General features: G+C 34.1%; 2 protein-coding genes across 5 annotated transcripts; both read right to left on the minus strand.

The window, feature by feature from the left end:
* Positions 1–2,102: 2,102 nt before the first annotated feature.
* Positions 2,103–5,892, minus strand: LOC110631986 (nuclear pore complex protein NUP50A). The gene is made up of 2 exons (XM_058148891.1): positions 5,664–5,892; positions 2,103–3,758 (listed from the first exon to the last, which is right to left on the minus strand). Exon 2 carries the CDS (start codon positions 3,693–3,695, stop codon positions 2,400–2,402), a length of 1,296 nt encoding a protein of 431 aa, XP_058004874.1. The 5' UTR covers positions 3,696–3,758; positions 5,664–5,892; the 3' UTR covers positions 2,103–2,399.
* Positions 5,893–6,985: 1,093 nt separating this feature from the next.
* On the minus strand, positions 6,986–24,392 carry LOC110632014 (coatomer subunit beta'-2). 4 transcript variants are annotated; one of them, XM_058148893.1, is made up of 25 exons: positions 24,149–24,392; positions 23,548–23,568; positions 23,373–23,434; positions 23,166–23,220; positions 22,052–22,088; positions 21,614–21,939; positions 21,386–21,517; positions 21,135–21,283; positions 20,477–20,545; positions 19,491–19,641; positions 19,314–19,379; positions 18,542–18,730; positions 18,314–18,454; positions 18,143–18,217; positions 17,845–18,021; positions 17,646–17,737; positions 17,453–17,569; positions 16,897–17,011; positions 16,754–16,825; positions 16,141–16,337; positions 15,965–16,058; positions 9,398–9,504; positions 9,018–9,141; positions 8,644–8,861; positions 6,986–7,251 (listed from the first exon to the last, which is right to left on the minus strand). In XM_058148893.1, exons 1-24 carry the CDS (start codon positions 24,149–24,151, stop codon positions 8,688–8,690), a joined length of 2,745 nt encoding a protein of 914 aa, XP_058004876.1. In that variant the 5' UTR covers positions 24,152–24,392; the 3' UTR covers positions 6,986–7,251; positions 8,644–8,687. The 4 variants fall into 4 exon arrangements, 3 of the variants coding, with proteins under 3 accessions (XP_058004876.1, XP_058004877.1, XP_058004875.1); XM_058148894.1 differs by lacking the exon at positions 6,986–7,251 and adding an exon at positions 7,309–7,794 and having other exon boundaries at positions 8,720–8,861; XM_058148892.1 differs by lacking the exon at positions 6,986–7,251 and adding an exon at positions 7,309–7,794.
* Between the last annotated feature and the right edge of the window lie 60 nt (positions 24,393–24,452).

Raw genomic sequence — 24,452 nt, forward strand, 5'->3', positions numbered from 1 at the left:
TATACCACCTCTTATTGATATAAAACTTCATTTTCGTTACCTATTATGAAGGAAGCTTGGTCTTCCTGGTCTTCAAAATGCGGCCTCTTGGTCTTTCAGACTCATCATCCTCCATAATATATATATATATATATATATATATATATATATATATATATATATATATAAGGAAACAAAAAATATATATTGAATTTAAAGTAAAATAATTGTTGCATTCTATTTCATAATTGAAATGGTGACCAACATACATTTAGTAAAATAAGAATACGTCAATGTCTTATAACAGACACAATCACTTGGAGGCAATAAAAGCAAACATAAAATCTAGATAAATTTAATGATCAACTACAAACATTAGTCAAGTGCTTTTTTTTTTTTTTTGACAAAATTATCCATAAATTCTCTACCTCTTTCATTTTCTCCTTTACTTTATAAACTTTTTGGAGTAAGCACCGGTGAGTATTTTTACTAATAAAAATTTTTCTTCTTTTCCTTTTTGAGTTTTTTTTTTTTTTAAATATTTATCTTGTAATGTTCTTAATAATGTCATATCTATATTATTTTAGAACAAAATTTTTTATCCTTAGACTATTCTTAGTGATACATTTAAGTTTTATTTTCTCATTTGGAAGGATTTATTTTCTTATCTTTTCTAAGAATTTGATATTTTCTCCTCCTAAAAATTTGTTATTTTCTCAATTGTGATAATTTTTTTTCTCAATTGTTAAGTATTTTATTTTATTATTTAGATAAGAGTACAATAATAGGAAATACAAATTTTCTCTTCATGAAGATATAGAAAGACTATGAAATTGAACAGTGATAAATTACTATTAAGTGGAGCATGCTTTCCTTCAAATGTCCAATTTAAATATTTTGTTAGTTCCTTCAAATTAAAATAATTACTATTATATTTTATATAAATAATTTATTTTAAATTTTTTATACAAAATTATAGTAATATAAAATTTTACACTTAAATTTTTATTTTATTTTCATTTAGTAAAAATTCTCTCTTCTATTTTATGAAAAAAAAAACCCGTCTCAATTGCATATTTACTTTTGAGTTGTCTTATTCCTTGAATTAACACCTCTAGATTGTTGTCTAGATTTTAATTTTAAAATACTAGTGGGAATGATCGTTTATACTACAAGAATTTATCCCTTACTCCCACAATCTTACAATTCTTTACTATGATTGAATTATTAAATTGAAATAATATAACTGTCATTCACTAATATAATATTGCATTTATCTCATAATAAAATAAGGTAATTTAAAATTTTGATATTTACTGTCTATTTGGAATTCTTATCACAGAAAAATATGGGGATATATTCCCAAAAGGCTATAAAATTATGATAGAGCTTAGAATATAAAATTTTGGGAGAAAAGTCACAAAATAGAATATATATATATGTTTTTTCCAGAACGCATCCATTTTCTTTAGGGGGACTGAATCCTATAGCTAGAGGCGGCCAGGGGACTTGAGACAAAATAATAGCGCGCGTGAATAAAGCAGGCCTCCCTTTCCGATTCAATGGTACTCAGATTTTATAGAAGGGAGAAATGCACGGTTTGAATAAATTGATTGGTTCAATTTAAAATTAATTTAATTAATTTTAAATTAAATTTAAAATCAAATTGAATTAACCGGTTCATTTTAAAGCACTAAACAAGCCTAAAACAACTGTAGAATTAAAGAGGTGATTGTTCTCACTCAAGCCTAGAAGCTTCCGCAGATTAAGGCATTTTAACTGCAAATCCTAATTATTTTAGATAATAATAATAACAACATAGGTGAGGAGCACATCAACCTCAATAATCATTAATCATCCAACAAGGCATTGTCTTTACACAAGGAATGCTCCCCCTTTCCTTGTCCCTTTACAATTACAACTGCACAACTATGGCGCCTCCATACAACTGAAAATATCAATCAAACCACGCCAGGACATATATAATTAAAACAACCATAATTCATCAATGCAAAAGAAAGCATTCAGATGTTATTGAAATTAGTGTCATATGCAGAGCATAAGACCCCATTGTAAACAACTTTGCACACAAGATATGTAAGGTAAGCTATGATGCGATAATATCAACATGCAACTTATGCAATTTGATATTATATATATCCCTTATTAAAGGGAGCAACTATAAAATTGTCAAACATTCCAACTCTCTTGAGCTACAAATTATGCAGTCCGAACCTGGGATTGACCCAAAATAAAACTAATAACATTCTCCTGAGGGCTAGACTGAAGTTAAATAATAAAAAAGGATCTGCTACATAGGCTCAAGCATGACTCCAAAACAAGGCTCTTCTCTTTTGCCGCAAAGAAAAGGAAACAGCAGCCCAAGGACAAGAATTCTGTGTATTGATGCAGCGATCCTCTCACTCATCCGAAGCCTTGGGTGAATTCTCTGGTGTCTTTAGATCTGTAGCCGTTTTAACTTTATTTGCTGCAACAGCTGCTCGGAACTCTTCTACTATGGAGGCATCCTTGAACTTCAGTGCAAATGTAGAAAGACCATCCTTACTTTCACCAGTACTATTCATGCAAGCAAAAGTGACACCTCGCTTGTCCATGTTTGTGAGCTTCATGTCAGGGTAAAGACTTGCATTCAGAATTAACCTGTAATTACCCCTAGCTCTCATAAGGAGTCTGGCTCTTTCTGTCCCAGCAGTAGAGACATTCACCTTGAGTTCCCCCTTTCCGCGCTCCTTCCAGGCACCATTAAAAAACTCGAATAAAATTGAATCAGCAGAGAAAACTACTTTCTCATTCTCTTCTCCTGTCTCAACTGGAACCTCATGCATAGATGGAAAACCAGTTCCCTCATTCTTTGAGACAGCAGAAGACCCTGTTGTGTTGAAGATTGAAGAACTACCATTATTAGAAAGACCAAAACCAAATGAAGGCTGGTCATTTTTCTGCCCAAACAGAGAACCGGTACCAGTGCTCGAACCAAAGGTGAATGTAGAAGTGGAAAACCCAGTTCCAGCAAGTCCTGTGAAAGCGTTTTGGCTACTTGAAAGCTGTTGGAATGAACTCAAACGTGTGCTTTCAGAACTTGGATCTATGTTTTCACTACCATTATCCTTCACTTCACTTTCAGTCTTGTCACCTTCTGCTGCTTTTTTACTCTCTGTCTCTTCTCCACCCACTGCTTTTTCATTCTCAGTCTTATCATCTTCTGCTGGCTTTTCATTATCAACCTTGGATTCAGTTGCCTCATTGACTACATTATTATTCTCCTTATCCTCCGTGATCTCCACCTTTGCAGCAGTTTCAGCTACTGGCTCTTCAACCTTGCTTTCTGACTCCTTACCAGTCTCATCTTTACGCCCTTCAGTTTCTTCACCAGCATCAGTTTTCCCATCTTCTGAAACTTTCTCACTAGCAGCAACTACTTCAGCTGTTGCCACAGCAGGGGTTGTTGTTGGTTCAGTAGGAGGGACCAGCTGAATCCCAGCAAATGGATTAGATGAAGGGGTTGATGAGGTCTGATTGCGGCGAACTTTCACAATTCGTCTGCTAGCCAGCACCTCATCACTTGCCTTCTTGAAAGTTCCAGTCTCTTGCTCTGCAGAATCTTCCTCATCATCAAGACCAGGGTTGTCTCTTGAGATCTCCCTTCCAGCAGCTCTCTTCTTTGAAGGTGGAAGTGCATGTTCTGCATCACCCATTGATGAACAAACTCAAAAAACTTTTTGACCACTTGTCCCAACGAGATGGAGTAAATGTGATATCTGCATACCCATAGAACTTACATTCTCAAATACATGATTACCAATATGAAAACAAGCTCATCTTTTGATAACTAACAGTTTTCTGTATAAAGGAAAGAGGAAACATTGGTGAAGAGTGCTGAGAATGCCTACAAAATGCTGTAGACTAAATATGTATGATGTAATCCCCTAAAATGTTCCATCATAGGAAAAGAATCAACATGGTCTCTTTGAAAGAAGTCTTAAAGCAATCTTCTTTTTCTAAAGCAAGTGATATTCAAATATATATGAGAAAAACTACGTCTGTATTTTCAAGGTAATTAAAATAAAATGGAATGAAATCTTCCAAGCACACGGCATATCAAATTCTAGTACATCAACTGACTAAAACTCTTAGTGAGTAACACTGGATTACTAGAAATCAGAGAAGCTAAAAGCAGCAACTCTTGTCAGATGCCGATATATTGGTCAATCAAAATCTTTCAAGGAGTAGAAATGGCTTTTGAATTGTTGATGTTCACACCAATCGATCATTAAAGAAAAATTCTGTTTTATTTTGAAGATACAACCTGTAACAAAGATCATAGAAAGCAAATACCATAATTTAACTCCTGAATGTAACCCAATATTCTTGCTTCTCCTTGTCAGGGGATGTAAGCCATGCTCTAAAATTCTAATTATGAACATCACACGCAACAGGAAAACTGAGATGGCCTCTCAAGAATTTATGCCTAGCAATTTCTTATTGATTTTCCATCCCAAAAAAACAGAACCAGGTAAAAGTTGGTAAAATTTTGCTTTCAATACGTTGTCCATTTATTACACTCAACCAAGGATTATCTCTTTATAGCACAGTCGGAACTCTCTTTTTCAGTTCAAGTCTAGCTGGTAAAAATTAAAAAGAAAATATTGACCCAAATATCAATAACATTAATTAGGCCATCGAACACCTATGAAATATCCTCCAAGCCATGTTATGCTACACCTTCCACATTATTCTTCCAAATATATAAGCCGCTAAATCCTTATGTCTCATCGCTCTTCCTCTTTATCTTGACATTAGATGTGTAAAATTCATCAATGGCCCAGATTTAACTAGTTTCCCCAACACCCATAGATAGTGTTTTTTTTTTAAAAAAAAAAAAAAAGAAAGGAGGGGATCTCAAATGATGATGGAAAACCCAAGGAATATCAGAAATATGCAGCCAAAAAAAGCAGCTCAACATTAGATAATAATCTCATATTTAAAAGAAGAGGCAGCCATCTAGCAGAAAAGGGGGAGGTTGTAAAATATGTTCACCAAAAGTGAGCATCAGAATCAAAATAATACAAAACAAGACGACGGGAAAAAGAAAAGAGGAAGGGAGGGAAGGAGAAGCCCTCAACTGCTATTAATTCCAAGTATAAAAGAGAAATAGCAGTAACTCCCAGAGATACCAAAAGAAAAAGAAAAACAAAAGACTAACAAACACACTGAATTTTCCTGGAAATAATTTGAAACCCTAAAAATGAGAACACTTGTTAAAATCTCATGGTTCATCACCCAGAGGGGTTTAAAACAAAATTATTTGAAATAAGTGCTTCCTTCATTTGCTATCCAAAACCACATAAAAAATAATGCATAAAATTTCATAACCTTCTCAGTTGCCTTCAATTCTTCCAACATTTTCCCCTAGAAACCAAAGAATGCAAAAGCAAATAAATCCTAATTATCTAAGCTAAATGAACAGTTTCAGGAAGTAGGAAACAAAGCATATGAACAAAAAAGAACAAATTCCCAACGCCAAAGTACCTTACACGCATGACCCATTAATACACAAAACATTAAGAAACGAATAGAAAAAATCATCCCTAAGAAGAAAATAAAGATGCAATTGAACAAAATAGACATAGAAAGTATAGAATCAAAGTGGATTTAGGACTTACAGGGAGCCAAAGACGAGCTGAAGCAAAACCCTAGAAAGAGAGGAAGAGGAAGGGGGAGGTGATGAGAGAGATCCAAAGATAAAATGGTTCTTGTTATTATTAGGAATAGTTTATTTCATTATTTAATTTTTGGGATTTTTGAGGGAATGGGGTGTATGGATTACAGAGAGCACTGCTAAGGGTTTCGCGCTTTGCTTTTCAGCTCAATGAGCAAAGCACAAAGGCACGTGTATAGGGTGCTGCAATGACAATTGGATAGTGACCTGAAAATGGAATTTGCGTAAATCTCAACACGTGTGTCCTTGGGCCTAATGATTGGTTTGGGCCTTCGAGTCATATTTGTATGACTATGGAGTGTCCTTTGGACCTTTGGTTTTGTTTTTTCAGAAAAATTAATTATTAATAGGCTATTGATTTTTTGAACTCCATATATTTTTTTTATCTTATTAATAGATATTTGTTTATGATGTATTTCATTATAATTTGGTTTTATTATAAAGCAACATTATTTTATTAAAAAATGAAATGACTTAACAAAATTTTATAATTTTTATATTCGAATAGTCGAATGAGAAATATATCTCATTATTACCATGCAGTCGAAATGATGCTTCCTACTAAATTTTTGTATATGGTAATCTGGGATTTAGTTTTCTCTCTTGAATGAAAATTTAGAAAAGAAATTATACTTAGTACTCGCTTTCTTAAAGAAAATATAAGAGAGAATCACAATAATAACTATTTGTAAACATGCCCGTACAGGCCGCAGAAGGCCGTTCACAGCGTGAAAAGGCCCAATAATGAAAAGACAGCACATGTTCTTACAGTTCCTTGTCGCACAGCCCAATTTATTCTGATGCGAGAATGTGCATAAAAGTTGAAAGCCGTCGGGGGGAACTTCTAATAAACCAGAATCACTTCAATTTTATTAAAATCACAAAAATAGCTATTATAAGCTCAAAATTAATAATTCTAAAAGAAGCTCAAAATTAATAATTTCTAAACTACATATTTATTTTAAAATCGATGCACAATTAACCAATTTATTTGTACACTTTTTTCGTACCAACTTTTACTCGAATATGACTTTTCACGCTTTTGTTTTGACGGACAACTCATTCATCTTGCAATCACCTTTCAACTTTTAAAATTTATTTTACTAGATCCAAGATAGTTCCCGTTTCATTGACATACAGAGTTTAAAGTCCTAGCGAATCAAAGACCTACAATCAATATCTAGCACAATTCAACAATTAATCCCGCTCATAGCATTGCAAGGAACAGCTTATATTTCAAAGACTGGCTCCGTCAACACATTGACCTTGCTAAGAAAATGCAATTTTCAATTCACGATTATAATAGTGCATAGCCCACATCCAAAGTTAATAAGTATACACCTTATCAGTACAATTTCAACATCCATGGCAAAATTCAAAGTTATATACTATGCAGTGCACCACAATCGAAGCATTCATTACCATATCTCAAGTAGCAAAGCATAATCAACGCACCACAAAGCCAAACCACCAGGAAAGAGACAATTGGTCCCTATATAACCTCTTTCTAGCCTCCAGCAGAAACCCGGTTTCTGCACACAAAAATAAAAGGAGAGGAAAAGAGGGGAAAATCATTCAAAAACCGCAGCTTTTCAATCAAATTCTACAATATTTCACCATATAATGAACATCAAGCGAAAATAAAGTAATAAATTCCATCCATATTTAAAATGCTCAATAAAAAAATAAATGACAACCCTATTTTTTGTGTGCACCCAAGTATGTGGAGGTTTATGGCTAATTGTACAATAAAATAAAATAAAATAAACACCTCAGGTACAAATGGGGCTTATGGCATAATCATCAAAAGTCACACCTAATGGTATACAAAATTTCAATTATATATGACGGTCACAATGTCCAACGTCCGGGAATGTCACACTTCCTGTTGAATTTCTCCAGTATTTTCCAACAAATACAGAGTGGTTGCATTCACTGATGCTCAATTCAAATTGTGCTCGTCACTACCCAAACCTAGCCACCCTATCTAAGGAAGCTTTTCTCACTTTTGAGTAAGGGACTAATACAGCGGGAGCCAATTGTCTTGAAGTGGACCTAGTGATGTGGTGTAAGCACTGCCAACAAAAGTGAGGCGTAGAATGTAAGAAGCAAGATATTATAAAACAAATGTAATTGCAAAGATTTTTAGGCTAAGTAAACAATTTTTAGGCTAAGTAAACAATCACTGTCAGTCTCAAACTATATTTATTCAAAGAATTAAAATATCCAGGATGACTGAGGACAAACATTTTATTTTCATTTCTGGTTCTATTTACTTTTATTTTGTTTTATTTAGGACAAATTAAAAATCAAGTTTCAAGTTTGACACAATAAAAAATTCAAACATTCTGCAATGACAGACACAAGCTGCTAAAGAGCATATTTCTTTGGCTGTGAACAGAGTTGATAGAATATTGAGATTGTACGAAGTTGACAACAATTCAATAGTCAAAATCTAACAGCAAGGGGTTACCTGATCCAATGCTTCTAAAAAACTATTAAACTTGTAAAATAAAGTCTCAAGTATGAGATGTTCAATCCAATGGAACAATAGTTACCATGACCTTTCACTTAAACCTAAAACACTTAGCGGATACTTGAATGTGAGTTTCGATGATTTAATACTTCAAATTGAAGGACAAATAAAACAGTAAACAAATAAAAACCTAAAATTATCCAAGTTCAGCCTCCAGACAGGTGTTAATGGTGACCAGGTCCCATAAGACCTGGTCGTTAGTTGAAATTAATACCTCCGACTACTAAGATTTTTAATTTGTTTTGACAGCATATGTGCCTGTCCCTACCATCAATAGCACATGGGAAAATAGCTGTTAACAATAGGTGGTGGTAGTAGTGGTGGTGGTGGTACTAAAAATAACTTGTGAAAATGTGTTAGAGATAGCACTTTAGAATCAATTAATCACCAGAGACAAAATTTGGATTTTCACAGTGCCCCAACCAACTGCTTTTAGGCTGACGGGGTTCCTTCATTATTCATACCCCACTCTTCCTCAGCCTCGTTTCCGTTGACAAGAACTGCACCATCTGTAGAATCAGCATCCACCACAACAGCCTCCTCTTGGCTCCCTTCTTCTCCATTATGTTCCTCATTTATCTGCTCATCTCCATTTTGTTCTGCAGCCTGTGAAGAGAAAGACACAGCCTTGAACTCCTCAAAAGCTACAGTCACGTTAAAGTAGACTATATTCATTTCGTTGTGCACATCATACATCATCCATACAGTAAACTAAACATACTTTCAATAACTGGAAGCCAAGCTATGTATATATATATATACCTCATGATCATAGTCTCCATTTTCAAGAGGTTCTTCTACTTGCAATTTTCTGAAAGCCTCAACAAGGGTCATTTGAGATTTATCAGCATGGCCGATGTACTCCTCTGCAGGAGGATATACACCCCTTCAAAGCAATTATCAGAGAAATTAATAAAGTAAATCAAAGCACCATACAAAGATAACATCTTAATCCAAATTATGTGTTCAGCTAGCAAGTTCTACAGTTACGATTAACCAATGATCTAAAGGAAGAAAATTTGAACATGAAAAGAAACAGAGGGGGTTTTGTTCAGCTGAAGTTATTTGGTTATTCATCATATACATTAAGTAAACCTGTGTGCCTAACTGATGGACATAAAAATATGAATCCACATCAATACCTTGTCTCTGTAACTTTAGATTCAACAGCTAGAGCCACTTGCCAATCATCAAACATATTTGGATACTCATCAGGATCAGCCAAAGATTCTGCAGCTTTTGGGTTAACCTGTAAAACGACATTAATTGCAGTGAGAAACTCAAAGCAATATCGGCATAAAAAATTAACAAGTATAAACAAGTTTTATTAATGCTCTCAGTTTTTACACTGGTAGAGTGCTTAAAATTACAGCTCCCAGAATGCATGTCACATTCTTAACTGAACACTTCTATTACAGTGACAGAATGGTGGATAAGCATTACCAAAAGAAGGCAAATAAATTAGCTGAACATCCGAGATTTATTCCATAACTAGAGTTATAGAAAGAAAAATAGTTCGAAGATGTTGAAGATTTTGTTATTCTGCTCAAGCATTCAAGATGCAGAATATACTTCTAAAGATTTTAGGAGTATCTACTTTAGGGAAAAAAATATAGAAAATAAAAATTTTAGAGATTTTATGATTGTATATCCTAATTAGATTAGGTTCCTAATTAAATTGGGATTCTTCAATTCCTAATTAGGATTGAATTAGGGTTCTAAAATTCTAAAGTGATTGGGATTCCTAATTCTACAAATAAAACCTAGGTTTTTCATTATTAGAAGTTTTGTTATGACAATTTCTATAACCTTAATAATATCTTGAGAATTAGTTCTCTTTTCTTTAATGATTAGTCCTTGATTTTCTTTGTTTTTGATTCTTTCCTTTTGTTCTACGTCAATTTTGGTATTAGAGCTAAACTTCAATCAATTTTGGGATTCCTAATTCTATAAATAAAACCTAGGTTTTTCATTATTAGAAGTTTTGTTATGACAATTTCTATAAGCTTAATAATATCTTGAGAATTAGTTCTCTTTTCTTTAATGATTAGTCCTTGATTTTCTTTGTTTTTGATTCTTTCCTTTTGTTCTACGTCAATTTTGGTATTAGAGCTAAACTTCAATCAACTCCACTGGCCCTTGAATCCTATTGTCGCTTGTTCCTAGCAAAACTTGAAACTTTCAATCTGTCCCAAGCCTTCGAGAAAGAGAGCAAACACGCATCCCCCAAAAATGCCACCTTCCTTTTTTTTCCGTTTGCTTTTAATTTCTGCATTATTTCACTGTCTATTGAAAAAAAAATTCAAAAACCAAAAGAACCCAACAACTCGCCGTCAGCCAATCTGTCTCTTCGCATTGTCAGAACTTTAGTCTGATGCCCCTAGAGCTTTAACCCAATGGATCGAGTATTTGGATCAGCTTCCACAGCCAACAAGCTCACCCAGCTCTATTGTGAGCCTACAAGTAATGGATTTGGCCCCAGCAACAACCTACATCAGATAGCCACATTAGCTTATCACTTCAACGCCACATCACTTACCATCACTACCACGTCATTAATGCCACATCAGCAAAATTTTAAGAGTTCCTTTCCTTGCTAAGTTCGACATCCTGCATTTGATTTTGTAGCTCGTTTTCAGCAAAAACAATTCTTAAAAGCTGAATTTTGAGTTTTTTTTTTTTCTTCAAGTAAGGTATGTTTTCTTACTTCAAATGCTATAAAAACTTATATTGAAAGGCTAGAAGAGGAGATTAATTACTACAAAAATGTTCTCAAAGAAATTAATTATGACATTGGATTTCATAAGGGTCAATTACTATTTCTATGTCATTGGATAGATAACCATAGTTATAGATGTGATCATGAAAGGTGTTCTTTCTTACATGGTGAATATCGAGAAGTTAGACAAATTTTACTAGATAAAGAAAGGGAATTTGAAAATTTACCACAATTCTTACAAATTAAGGAAAGAGAGCTTGAAGAATTCAAGAAAGAACTTGTTATTTCAAGTGTGAAAAAATTGAAAACACAGCTTGATTAGTTATCAAAAATAGAAGTACAAGTTGATGAGTTATCAAACAAAGAGCTTAATAAGTTATCGGTAGCTGTGCAAGAACTTAAAAAAGAAATTCAAATTGTAAATCAAGAAAAGAAGCTTGACATTGAAGATGAACAAGAGGAAAAATTTGACGAGCAGCTTAAAGATGAGAACGACGAACAAAAAAAGCAACCTAGAGAAACAAAGGTTGAAGAGCATGAGATTGAAGAATCCAAATATTCAAGTCTTGAGCATTCACATGTTGAAGAGCCTTTTCCAAAGTAAGAAATTGATAAAACTACTCAACCAAAGCTTGAGCAAGATATATTGGGGGAATGAAGAAGATTCTATGGAGATATCAATGAAAATTGAAGATCCTATTGTGTTAAAGAGCATTTCAACAGTTGTTTTAATTGATTTTATCAGCCCAAATCTTTCTAAGAATACAAAACTACTATCCAAGAAGATCGTACTGTGTGTTCTGCTTACTTGATTCTTGATCCTTCAACACTTTAGAACTCAAGGTAGAGTTTTCTTCAACCAGGGGAGAATAATGCAGAATAGGAAACATAGAATTTTATTTAGGAATTTTAATTATTATAGAATTAGAAAATTTGAAGAGTTTTTATTGTTTAGGAATTTTATTATTATTAGGTCTATTATTTCCTAATTTATCTTATTTAGTATTCCTAATTAAAGTTGGATTTCTATTCCTAATTTGATTAAGGCTGTAAGCTCTATACGTAGAGTTAATTTTCTATTTTTCAGTAATTTTAGACTATGATTGTTATTCCTAATTAATTCTCCTTCCTCATTATAGGATGAACCCCATGGAGTGAGCTAAGTTAAATAGGCAAGTTGAAGAACTTTTGACAAAGGGATGTTCCTACACTCTTAATAGTAATAAAGATGGTTCCTAGAGAATGTGTGTGGATAGTAGAGCCATAAACAAGATCACTATTAAATATAGGTTCTCAATTCCTAGACTTGAGGATATATTGGACTTGTTTGCAGGATCTTGAGTGTTCTCTAAAATTGACTTGCATAGTGGGTATCATCAAATCAAGATTAGACCAGGTGATGAATGGAAAAATGCTTTTAAAAAGAAGGATTGTATAAATGGTTAGTGATGCCTTTTGGATTATCTAATGCACCTAGTACTTTTATGCGTTATGAATCATGTTTTACAATCTTTCATTGGTAAGTTTTTGGTAGTTTATTTTGATGATATTTTGATCTATAGTAAATCTAAAGAAGAGCATTTGAATTATCTTCGACAGGTATTTGAGACTCTTAAGGAAGCAAAATTGTATATTAACCTTAAGAAGTGTTCTTTTATGCAATCTAAAATGTTTTTCTTAGGTTTTTCTATGTTTGCACTAGGTATAGCAGTTGATCCTGAAAAAGTAAGAGTCATTAGAGAATGGTCTCCACCCTAAGGTACGTAGTTTTCATGGATTGGCTACTTTTTATAGAAGGTTCATTAGAGGATTTAGTTCAATCATAGCTCCTATTACTGATTGTCTTAAGAAAGGTGAGTTTAATTGGACTAAAGCTGCTGCTAAAGCCTTTGATGAAATTAAGTTGAAAACAATTGAAGCACTTGTTTTAGGGCATCCTAATTTTGATAAAGTTTTTGAAGTTGCTTTTGTGATGCTTCAGGTGTTAGCATTGGAGTTGTCTTGAGTCAAGGTCATCCTATAGCATACTTTAGTGAAAAACTAAGTGAGGCTAAACAAAAGTATTCCACTTATGATAGGGAGTTTTATGTTATAGTTTAGTCTCTTCATCATTGGCGATATTATTTATTGTCATAAGAGTTTGTTTTGTTTTCTAACCACTAAGCATTGAGGTATTTGAACTCATAAAAGAAATTGAATTCTAGAAATGCTAGGTGGGTTGAGTTTCTTAATGAGTATGCCCTTGTTCTTAAACATTGTTCTGCCGTTGAGAACAAAGCAGCTGATGCACTTAGTTGTATGGCAATTGTTCTTCATGAAATGAGTGCACATGTCATTAGATTTGAAAGAATGAAAGATGATTATGATACTTGTCTTGATTTTGGTCTTATTTTTCAAGAAGTGAATACAAGTAATCGTCGTGATTTTGTTAATTTTGTTATTCATGATGGTTATTTATTTAAGGCCACTAAATTGTGCACTCCTCGTACTTCACTTAGAGAATTTTTAGTATTGGAATTACATGTAGGTGGGCTAGTAGGACATTTAGGAAAAGATAAGACCATTGCTCTTGTTAAGGATATGTTCTTTAGGGCATCCTAATTTTGATAAAGTTTTTGAAGTTGCTTTTGTGATGCTTCAGGTGTTAGCATTGGAGTTGTCTTGAGTCAAGGTCATCCTATAGCATACTTTAGTGAAAAACTAAGTGAGGCTAAACAAAAGTATTCCACTTATGATAGGGAGTTTTATGTTATAGTTTAGTCTCTTCATCATTGGCGATATTATTTATTGTCATAAGAGTTTGTTTTGTTTTCTAACCACTAAGCATTGAGGTATTTGAACTCATAAAAGAAATTGAATTCTAGAAATGCTAGGTGGGTTGAGTTTCTTAATGAGTATGCCCTTGTTCTTAAACATTGTTCTGCTGTTGAGAACAAAGCAGCTGATGCACTTAGTTGTATAGCAATTGTTCTTCATGAAATGAGTGCACATGTCATTAGATTTGAAAGAATGAAAGATGATTATGATACTTGTCTTGATTTTGGTCTTATTTTTCAAGAAGTGAATACAAGTAATCGTCGTGATTTTGTTAATTTTGTTATTCATGATGGTTATTTATTTAAGGCCACTAAATTGAGCACTCCTCGTACTTCACTTAGAGAATTTTTAGTATTGGAATTACATGTAGGTGGGCTAGTAGGACATTTAGGAAAAGATAAGACCATTGCTCTTGTTAAGGATATGTTCCATTGGCCTTAATTAAAGAGAGATGTTGCTAGGATTGTCTCACAATGTCTCACTTGTTAGTTAGCTAAGGCTAAGAAACATAACACAGATTTGTACACTCCTCTCCATGTTCCACATACCCTTTGGAAATATGTGAGTATGGATTTTGTTCTGGGGTTACCTAAAACAACTCGAAGGCATGATTCTATCTTAGTAGTTGTGGATAGGTTTTCTAAAATGACGCATTTCATTCCATGTAACAAAACATATGATGCTTCACCTGTAGTTGCATTGTTCTTTAGGAAAGTTGTCAAATTGCATGGTTTACCTTCTTCTATAGTGTCTGATCGGGATGTTAAGTTTGTAAGTTACTTGTGGAAGACACTTTGGAAATTGTTTGGCACTAAATTAAAATTTTCTTCAGCTTTCCATCTTCAAACAGATGGTTAAATTGAAGTTGTGAATCGTAGCTTGGATTATTTGCTTAGGTGTCTTGTAGGAGAAAAGCAAGGTAATTGGGATTTAGTTCCTTTTATTGGGGAGTTTACCTATAACAATTCAATATATCGCTCCACAGGTAAAAGCCCTTTTGAGATTGTTCATGGCTATTCTCCCCGTAACCCAGTTGACCTTGTTCCTCTTCCACCTGATATTCATGTTTCACTACCTGCTGAATCTTTTGATCAACGTATTCATGATTTGCATGCTGAGATTAGGCGAAAGATTACTTTAAGTAATGAAAGTTACAAACTTGTTGCTAATGTGCATCATAGAAATAACGAATTCAATGTTAGTGATTATGTCATGGTTCGTATTCGCCCTAAAAGATTTCCTAAAAATTCTCTAAAGAAACTTCATGCTCGAGCCATTGGCCCTTTCTCCGTTTTCCAAAATCTTGGATCTAATGCATATTTACTTGACTTACCTAAAGACATGAATATTAGTCTTGTTTTCAATGTGAAGGACTTGTCACCTTATTGAGGTACCTTTGAGCCTCCTATTTTGCCTTCTAGTGTTTCTGCAGGTCAGCTTGTGCCAAAGTCGCCATCACTTCCTTACCCTAGAGATATCATTGACACCATGCTTGATGATGAGTTCGTTACTTCCTCACAAGGTGGATTTCGTAGATTTCTTGTCCAGTGGCAAGGCCATCCTGATTCTGATGTTACTTGGATCACACAAGAGGAATTCCAAACCCTAGATCCTTCTCTCTTGGATGCTTATTTGCAAGTCAACTCTATAGAGTCGAGTTCTTTTCAACCAAGAAGGAATGATGCAAAATATGCTTCTAAAGATTTTAGGAGCACCTACTTTAGGAAAAAATATAGAAAATAAAAATTTCAAAGATTTTATGATTGTGTATCCTAATAAGATTAGGTTCCTAATTAAATTGGAATTCTTCAATTCCTAATTAGGATTGAATTAGGGTTCTAAAATCCTAATGTGATTGGGATTCCTAATTCTATAAATAAGACCTAGGTTGTTCATTATTAGAAGTTTTGCTATGACAATTTCTATAAGCTTAATAATATCTTGAGAATTAGTTCTCTTTTTTTCAAGAATTGGTCCTCGAGTTTTTCTTTATTTTTGATTCTTTCCTTTTGTTCTACATCAAGTAATTAAACATGCAGTAATACCATTCAACAAGCAATAGGAGAAACGCCTTACTTTGATAGAATTAGAGAAAAGAGGAAAAGAGGATCACATCACAAGATCTGGTAACCTGAAGGCGTTATAACTAAACCAAACTTGAATGCGAAGATACCTTGTTGAGATCTTTTCTCCAAATTGCTACAATCTCTGAAACCTTGCTTGGAAGATAGGATCGTGCCATCAAAGCGGCCTCAGGTATTCGATTACTGCAGGAAGATGCTTTAGTATCTACAATTACAATCACATCTATCTCTGTTTTCCCATGTGAAAGTAAATGAAAGAACAAACCTTTCCACCAAAAGCTGGAGGCAATCTTCCAATTTGCCCAACATAAACAAACAAAGGAATGCAACATTGTTCTTCCCTTGCTCTTTTGCAAGCGATGCAAGTTTTGACATCCCTTCAGCATCTCCTAAAGAAGAATATAAAAGCAACAAACCACTCAAGTCTGTTGCGCGCTTCATACATTCCTCAGCCATTTCTAACTGTGATTACAAAACAAAGAATAAGATATTATAAAATTAAAAATAAGTGAAAATATGTACACAAGAATGATTCCTGAAATTGGATCTAGGGAATAAAATAAGCAACAAATGGGAAAATTACAAAATAAAATTCACCAGAATCTAACATCAAATATAAGAACCACAGCACCACTTTTAACATGCTTAAATCAAAAAAACTGTGTATAATCCAATACTAATAATAAATGTTCATCATTTATTTCAATGAACTTTAGAATTTAAAAGAGAAGATTTTAACTTCAAAGACAGGGAAAAGAGCACATTTCACAAATTCATGTTGCCACCCCAGCATAACTAGGAAAAGCAATGAGAATATGATTTACTGTAGCAAGGGCCATGGTCCAATCACATAATTAAAAGATCAATAAATATAATACCTTTCCAGTAGACATAGCTAATTCTCCCAACTGCTTCCACTTTGACTCACTCTGCACTTCAGTGGCAATTTCCTAAAAAAAAAAAAAGATGTGAATGATTACATGTACTCCCACCACACCAAAATAGCAATCCGTGAAATTACCTTTGCAATCTCCAATCTGCCAAGCTGTATAGCTAGCTCAAATTTGTAATCAGGATCTGTAGCTACCTCCAAAGCATCCTCTATCATACCTCGTGATTCCAAGAAACGAGCCACACTAGCAATCAAAAGTCAAAAGCAAATAATACAAAAAATAAATAAATAAAAATCAAAATCCAAACTTCACTGCTTCATACTCAAGTAACAATATATCAAGCATACTGTGATTCTAAAGTTCCAAGATAACAATAGACTAATATGTGAAACTTGTGCAATACTTCACTCAAATCAGTAGAAAAGCTAAAGTTTAGGACTCAAAATCACAAAGGAAACTTAAGAAAGAGCTTAAAGTAATATAGTCAAAATGAAATCAACCAAGTAATATAGTCAAAATTTTCTATGGAATATTACCCAAGCATGCTGTATTTATACCAGAAATCAACCAAACAAATATATAGGGAGTGATTTCCAACGATCACCCCGTACAATCACACTCACTCTTTAAAAAAACAAAGGAAAACATCCATTTGCCATTATTTTACAATTGGGAAAAGGTTACCTATTATGATGCTCTTTAGGAATTAAAGGTAAAATTTCATTGGCTCTATCCAGGTCCCCACGCATCACTAGAGTCTTGTACTCAATTAAGCTAAGAAGTAGAGTGTACCCCATAACACTGCATGACAGAAAAAGGTTCATAATTAAGCATGGCTCGTCAAACTTCCAAAAACTGATACCCAGCAACCACCTACTTGAATTCTTTGTCTATTAGATACACCCGACTCTGATTAGCAAGATATCCCAACAAGTACATTGGGCGGTCCAAATGATACATGGTGGTTACCTAAATCAAAAGCATCAGTTAGCAAGGCAGCACCACCAAATCCAACAAATGAGCTAATACCTAGGTATATAAAAACATTTAGACAAAGGATGAAGCAAACAAAATACCTCTCCTCCAACACAATAGTTAAGTCTCCAGGAAGAGTTGTTGTATATAAAGCAATCCCCAACCCATAAGCCAGTCCTGACACGTTCATTGGTTTCATGGAGAAGCTCAAAGGCATCCTCAACACCTTGTTCATCAACAGGTCTTCCACTATCTAAATAAGATGAAACTAGGTCGCGCTGTAACATTAAACATCAATATAGTTATATAAAGTATGCATTCAGTGAAGCGCAAGAACAATCCATAAATAAAAAAAATAAAAAATAAAAAATAAAAAGAAAATTCTAGTATGGAACTCACGTTGTATTTGAGGATGTAGAATGACGTATCACTAGCAATTGCCACCAAATCACCACTATCAGCCCAATAAAGATTCTGAAATATTTGGAAACAAGTAACAAAATCTATTCAATGAGCGAGCATTTTAACTAAAACAATAAATTCAAGATGTTAAAGAATATTTGTTCTTACTTTGACAGTAACATCAATTCGCCTAATCAACCTGCATTCAGCCCAATCATAAAAACAAATGAAGTCATTTGCACACATTGCCAACAAAGTCCCTCCATAAATATGCTCAGCAGAAAATGTTGGTCGGACACTCCTCTTTTCCTGAAATAAACCACCTTCATTTAACTCCATACTTTCCACACAGGATAGAATGTATTAATCTAAATAACTAGAATCATGTGTAAAGACCTGGAAATTTTTACTGAAAATTTTGATCTTTGAGGTACTTTCTCTAACAGCATATTCACCATCCGACGACCAAACAAATTCCAATGCTGAACCAAATGATCTGTTTCTCCAGGCTAAAGCTGTATATATGATGTACTCACCATCTCCACAGACAACAACAAATCTCCCATTGGGATTGTGCTTTAAACTCTGGGGACAAAATGAAATAAAACACAAATCACTTAGTAACTGTCTGAAGTTCTCGACAGACTATTACTCCAAAAAAAAACAAGGTTCATAGCTAAATCCATAACACAGACCCGAAATCAACTCAATTAGAATATGAAAAACGGTGGTCATGAATTGATTTAGAATAACATGGACTCGCCAAAAGTTACGGGGTTCCCCCAAAATTAAATATATCAGAAAAAGGTAAACTAAAAACTTAAACAGAATAGTCTGATCAATAAATAGGAAACAAGAAAAGTATGCAAGGGACATATTTTTATTCCATCTATCATTCATCCAGAATGAGTTATAGTTCACTGATATTTTCCTCCTTAGGGAGAAAAACAAATATGAGTATCTAATCAAAACCTCCACAAAAGCAGAACTGGCTTAAACTTAGAAAAATAATAACTCTTTCAAAGTAAAGACTTTCACACAAATAGGCTACCATGAAACTCGTTGAGATGCACAACATTAATTGTGGCCTCAAAAGACGTAGCCCCAATTACCATGAGGGATTGCTAGGCATGGAGCATGAAAATGAGACCAGAAAATTCTTACTTACTTGTGGATAAAGATCACATGTTCCCAACTCCTTGACAGCCAAAGGCAATCTTTCTCCATCAGTAACCTAAAGCACAGAAACCAAGAAAAATTTTAATGTGTCATATATGATAAAACCCTTAATTTTAAGGTTTGATGCCACGTAGCAAAGCAGGAAATGGTTTAGTAGAGTACAGACCTCAAAATCTGCTCCCACGCTCTTAATGTTAACAGTTTGAATTTCATTATGCTTGGCCCATATAATCTTCCCACTGTTATCCATACTAGCTACGGGTTCTTCTCGGCCAATTTTGACCATAATGGTTCCTTCATCGTAACCAATCACAACACTGCACAGCAAGATTTACAACCATCCTCCATTTAGCCAATAGTAAACAATAAACAAAGAGAAAAATGTATAATTAAAAAGCTATCCAATCACTTTTGCACAATGATCATATTTGATCACCTACAAACTTGCCTCAACTAGATGGATTTTCATTTAATGAAGGGGACAGAAGGGGCGTAATTTAAGATACTTTGAATTTTTACATGCTTTTAATAAATAAGTGATAGATTTGAAAATTATAAAAAAAAAAGGAGACCATGTCGATCTATCCAAAGTCTAAACGACTGTAGCATATATCTAATAATAAATTTATCCTAGGATTTCCAACTTAAGATAAAAACAGCAGCAACAAAAGAAAAAGCACACACAACAAATCCTTAGTATGCTAATTTGAGTCCACTTTGGAATGCATATGCTCTGTGGAAAGCATATTATTTGAAAACCAATTTACTTAGTCAAGTCCAGCTAGTCCAGCTTTTACTCAATGGAGTATTTTGTTAATTTGTTTACCAACTACATTTAGCAGTTTGCTTGCAACAAAAATGCAAAATCAATTTTTGAAATTTCAGCCATCAATAAGATTTTGGCCATTGGGATACCCAATAAAGAATATGGAATGTAATTAAGGCATTTCCCAAGTACAAAAAAAGAGATTGAAGGAATAACAAGTTAACAACAATAACAATTGACAATAATATCTAATAACTATTACTAGAGGACTAATATAATTAAGAGATTTAGAAATAGACAATGGGTCAAGCGAATAACAACACCACAACAATAAAAACCACCATTAGTGCAGTAATTGTAGTGGCAGGCATCTGCAAGACACTTACCGGCGTGAGCCTCTCATGTATCCAATGGCCCAGACTCTTTCAAGACCATAATTCAATGTGTTCTCAAGCCTGCAAGACAATGAAACACATCTCAAGGTCTAAAAATCAAGTGTAAGAAAAAAAATCCATAACTCAAACAATTATACATATTACAAGGATTAAGAAAAAGGGCAGGTTTACACAAAAGACAAATAAGGTAACGAAAAAACTATAAACGGAATAGATGACTTTGGTGTTCTTTAAAAAAAAAAAAATGTCTGGATCCTAGATTCATTAATGATTGCTCGTCAAAAGTGCACCCTGATTTGGCCCTTTATCACCTTGAATAGCTGAGTGCAAAACTGAACCTTCAACTGAGATTCGAAATTATGGCAGGATAAAATGTGAAGTTGATCGTTAAATCCTGGAGCTAGTTGACTAGCTTATGAACCAGAAATTCAGATACATATGACCCTGGAAAACATAATTGGTCCAATAATTTCTACATAAACTGTTTGTTAAGTCTTCTGGAAATGCCAAAAAAAACTCTGAAAAGAGATCTGATACTGGAATAGGCTGTAAAAGTTAAAATTCTAGTTTCATTTTATGACAAAGAAAAGGGGTAAGTCTATGAGCACATAAACAATAAAAACTAACATGTTTGCAGAACTAAGGTTACCTGTAAGTTGTTGAATGCCATATGCGAACTGTCCCATCCTCAGAACCTGTTATTATTATAGGAAGTTCGGGATGAAAACATACTGCAGAAACATTGTGAGTGTGGCCTTCTAGTGTCTGGACACAACTTTTGGTCTGATAATCCCACACCTGTTCATACAGGAATTATTTATTGACATTCCAAAATCAAGGAAATTATATAAAATCAAAAAATCATTATATAACTAAAGAAATAAAAAGTTGAAGGCCAACCTTAGCAGTGTGATCATCAGAACCTGAGATTAGATAAGGTTTATCACCACCAGTAAAGTAATCAACACAATTTACTCCTTTCTGATGGGCATCCAGTGTAAAATTTGGGTCGGGTGAGCCAAGATTCCAAATCTATCAATGGAAAAAAGGAATAAAAGATAATAAGCATGCCAGTTGATGCAGAAAATGGTTTTCCAGAAAGTTACCAACAGAAAACAACCTTTATACCTTTATGGTGTGATCAAGGGATGCACTCGCAAAAGTATTTGTATCTTTTGGATTAAATGTCACTTGCATCACATAATGGGAATGTCCCTCAAATATCTGAGTGCATACCCAACCTTTCTCCCAATCCCAAAGCTTTATGAGCATATCATCAGATGATGACAGCACATATGGAAGGGTAGGATGGACAGCCACACATCTGATGTAATCTGTATGCGCCTCAAACACTTTAATCTTATCCATTGTATTGTAGTTGTATACGCGAATAAACATGTCATCAGCTCCAGCAACAACCCATTGCTTTCGTGCAATAAACTTTGCTGACCTAACTGCAAAACAGATACCATGCACTTTAGATCATGGAAAACATTTTAACAGGAAGAAAATTCTACTGAAAGAGAAGTACAAAAGGTGGTCTCATATAGATTAGAATATCTATACCTGGTAACTCAGTGACCTCAAAAGATTTTGCCATGGTCTAGAAGAGGATCAAGAAGAGGTAAGTTAGAAGAAATCCAAAATCTTGAATCTTTTCTTGGAGAAAGAAAGAAAGAATAGCTCCAAAAGGTTTTAATAAGGATAACTCCCACAAACAAACATTAATATTTCTTATTCTGATATGACAATCTTCTTTCCTTGGTATACAGCAGAAAAAGACTTTGTTGGGCTCTCACAATTTTTAGGTGTGGAGCAAATAAAGATATGCCACTACATGATCTTAGTTCTCTCACTTCATCATCAAGAATCATAAAATTATTGAGGGGGATCAAAGACAGGGTGGCAAGATTAAAGACACATGAGAGTGCCATTAAAAGGCCTCAAATTTTCCTAAGCCTAACTCATCATCACTTCTCATTATAGAATACCAATTCAAATGATGACCACTTGATGACCAATTCAAAATAATAACCGCTTTCACATTTGGGTAAAGGATACCAATTACAGAAATGCAACTTATTTGCAATACATTACAAAACTATCATTTCTCTCATTCTGCAATACAATTTCCTACTCCTCATTCATCACCGCTGTTTCAACTGGGAAAAACAGTTCCAATACCAAACAATTTAAAACGTTATGACATGGTAACTAACCTAATTACACAGCAACATGCTACAACACTCATTAAAACATAGTACCATATTCCTTCCTAGCTTCTCTTCTTTGTAAAACAAAAAGCAAACACTAAGATCTGAGAATTATTAACACTCTGGCTGAACCTAATAAGATAGCAATTAAAACCCAAGAAGTAATAAGCACTCGGGGCATGGACTTGGAACCTATTTTCCAATAGAAATACTGGCCTACTTCCACACTCATATGGCAAAAGTGCTCTTGAGACAACAATAAAGCTCATTGCTAATTGAAGTCACTTTTCACATCAATGATAAAACTCATGAAACTTGAAAATTTCAATCCAGGAATTTAAACTTATGCACAATTTTTTTTCATCGCAATGCAAACAATGCAAGAGAATATCATACAAAATCTTCATAATATACTAATGCAAGATCCCCTTTCCTCTCTTAGGAATTAACATTGTTAACGTGCATACCTGTGACTGGTAGTTCCAAATACAAACAGTCCCTGAATACAAACTCACTAGAATCCTGCAGTAAAAATCATAACAAATAGCATTTCAATACTAAAAATCTTCACCAACTCTCTCTTCTCAAGGTTTTTTATCCCATAAATTATCATATGCTCCCAAGCAACAGAAAATTCAAGTAAAGAAAACCTATAAAAGAAACGTATAGTTTACCATGGTTCAGTAGGATGTAGATCCACAGATTTTACTCTTTCTGATCTTTGAGCAAGTTTCCTCTAATTGAAATGTCAAACAAGAATATCACACACAAAAGTTAGGAACAACCACAACGAGTAATGAGATCTGCCAAACAAAATGAAACCAAATCAAAGAAAATGAATAACAATACCTTTATTTCAAGTCTGAGAGGCTGTTACACAAAACAAAACCAAGGCAAAGAAAAAACCATCAGTTCCAAATCAAACTCCAGATCTCAAATTAGTCCATAAACAAAATCACCATTTGGCGTCTGAGAAAACTAGCGGAAGTGTAACAAAATCTGGAATCTCTAAACAGCTAGTAAAAACCAAAACCATTACCAGATTCCAAATATTCATTTACTTTCTCAGCAACCAAACGTACCTCCCAATTCACTCAAACTATCGACATTCAATAAAAGTAAAGTTTGCTTAACAAACAGCCAAATTTAAATTCGCGCGCAACAAACACCAGATCTTAGGTGTATCAAATCCTTCACACTCTGCTTGGTTGCTAAGAAACGAAAGAGCATTCTCCTCAACCATTCAGAGAGTAACTGATTCCGCAGACACCCATTGAATTCAATAAACCAAAAGCAGCGCCCAATTACGTGATTAGAGGTTATAAACCCTTACAATTAGATTCACAACTATGCCACAGTATCAAATCAATGCAGATTCCAACCAGATCTAAATCATACTACAACTCATACTGGAAGTGCATAAGGAAACGACAGTAGATCATGAACTCACCATTTTTGCAAATCGTAAGAGCTAGAGATCCCGGTGTTAAAGAATGATAGAGGGAGAGAGAGAGACAGAGCGAGGGAAGGAAGATCAGAGGAGGGTCTTTGGCTTTGTATTCGCAAGACCTCTTGTTAATGTGCGAGAGAAAGCGAGAGAGAAATGCTTTGTAATTAAGGGACAGAATTACGGAAGTGCCACTGCCTGGGTAGGAATGTAGTGGATGCTGTCATACAATAAGATCGATGCCTGCTGTTATTGATGATATGGCGATTGAGCAGATTAGATTTTGTTAGGGAGGTCTGGTGAACAA

The sequence above is a fragment of the Hevea brasiliensis genome, chromosome 6, assembly GCF_030052815.1.
Source record: "Hevea brasiliensis isolate MT/VB/25A 57/8 chromosome 6, ASM3005281v1, whole genome shotgun sequence".
NCBI lineage: Eukaryota > Viridiplantae > Streptophyta > Magnoliopsida > Malpighiales > Euphorbiaceae > Hevea > Hevea brasiliensis.

What these genes read in the sequence shown, in the direction of transcription:
- LOC110631986 (XM_058148891.1), bottom strand. Translation starts at nt 3,695, where the DNA reads ATGGGTGATGCAGAACATGCACTTCCACCTTCAAAGAAGAGAGCTGCT.
- LOC110632014 (XM_058148893.1), bottom strand. An exon ending in TTTTCAGTAAAAATTTCCAG is followed by an intron (nt 18,455 to 18,541) that starts GTCTTTACACAT and finishes GGTTTATTTCAG; the next exon opens with GAAAAGAGGAGTGTCCGACC. An exon ending in TCTAAAGTTACAGAGACAAG is followed by an intron (nt 9,142 to 9,397) that starts GTATTGATGTGG and finishes ATTGCTTTGAAG; the next exon opens with GGGTGTATATCCTCCTGCAG.